This window comes from Alligator sinensis, unplaced genomic scaffold (genome assembly GCF_000455745.1).
Source record: "Alligator sinensis unplaced genomic scaffold, ASM45574v1 scaffold647_2, whole genome shotgun sequence".
Taxonomy (NCBI): Eukaryota; Metazoa; Chordata; order Crocodylia; family Alligatoridae; genus Alligator; species Alligator sinensis.
In genome coordinates this window covers 2,761,057-2,761,995 of record NW_005841832.1, presented here as the reverse complement: position 1 = coordinate 2,761,995, position 939 = coordinate 2,761,057, and the positions used below count along the sequence as shown (strand labels likewise).

At 61.4% G+C, this 939-nt stretch overlaps 1 protein-coding gene across 2 annotated transcripts in view; it reads left to right on the top strand.

Annotated features, from left to right (window-relative positions):
- RRAS (RAS related) overlaps positions 1-939 on the top strand; it is a 4,427-nt gene that overhangs the window by 1,635 nt on the left and 1,853 nt on the right. For both annotated transcript variants that reach the window (XM_025196149.1, XM_014517162.2), the window contains exons 2-3: positions 150-237; positions 595-697. In XM_025196149.1, coding sequence (XP_025051934.1) covers positions 150-237; positions 595-697 — 191 coding nt within the window. The remainder of the gene's footprint in view (positions 1-149; positions 238-594; positions 698-939) is intronic.

Genomic DNA, 939 nt, shown 5'->3' with positions numbered 1-939 from the left:
CTTGGGGAAGGAAGCATGTCAGCATGATCTAGTAGTGGGTTGGGTTGGGTTGGGCTGGGTTAGGGAAGGGAAGGCAACAGGGAGCTGGTCTCCTGGGTTCTCTGTGGAAGAAACACTGTTACCTCTTCCCTTCCCCCTGCCCCCCACAGTCCTACTTTGTCTCTGACTATGACCCTACCATCGAGGACTCATACACTAAGATCTGCAACATTGATGGCATCCCCACCCGGCTGGACAGTGAGTGCTGGGTGGGTGGGTGGGTGAGTGGGCCTGCCTTGCCCCTGCTATGGGGCTGTGTGCTGGCTCCTACCAGTCCAGAGCAGGGGACTGAGAGCCAGGATCCCTGGGTTCTATCACAGCTCTTGGAGGGCAGTGGGGATCCGATGGATTGGAGCAGGGGTCACTGGGAGCTAGAGTACCTGGGTCTTATCCCTAGCTCTGGCCATGGGGTCTGGTGGGTTGCCAGGACACCTGGGTTTCACCCTGGGCTTGGGAAGGAGGGCAGGGGCTGAGCTGGGAGTCCGACCCGGGGCCACCCCAGTGGCTGTGTGGCGCTGGGCGGCACCATCCCACGTTACCGTGTCTGTCCCCCAGTCCTGGACACAGCGGGGCAAGAGGAGTTTGGGGCCATGCGGGAGCAGTACATGCGCACGGGTGAGGGGTTCCTGCTCATTTTCGCCATCAATGACCATGGCAGGTAAGGGGTGCTCTCAAAACCCCCCGCCCCAGTAGGGCAGTACCCTGGTGCCCTCCTCACCCCTTCCCCCTCCTCATGGAGACCCCTGGCAGTTCTGTTGGGGTACCACCCCACTTTGGGCCCCTGCCCCTCTGATACACCCCTTCCTCCATCCTTCCCCAGTCTGAGCCATCACACCCCCTCCCCAGGTCTCACCTCCACTCTTGCCCTCCATCTGGCATCCCCCCCAGGTTGCTTCCTGT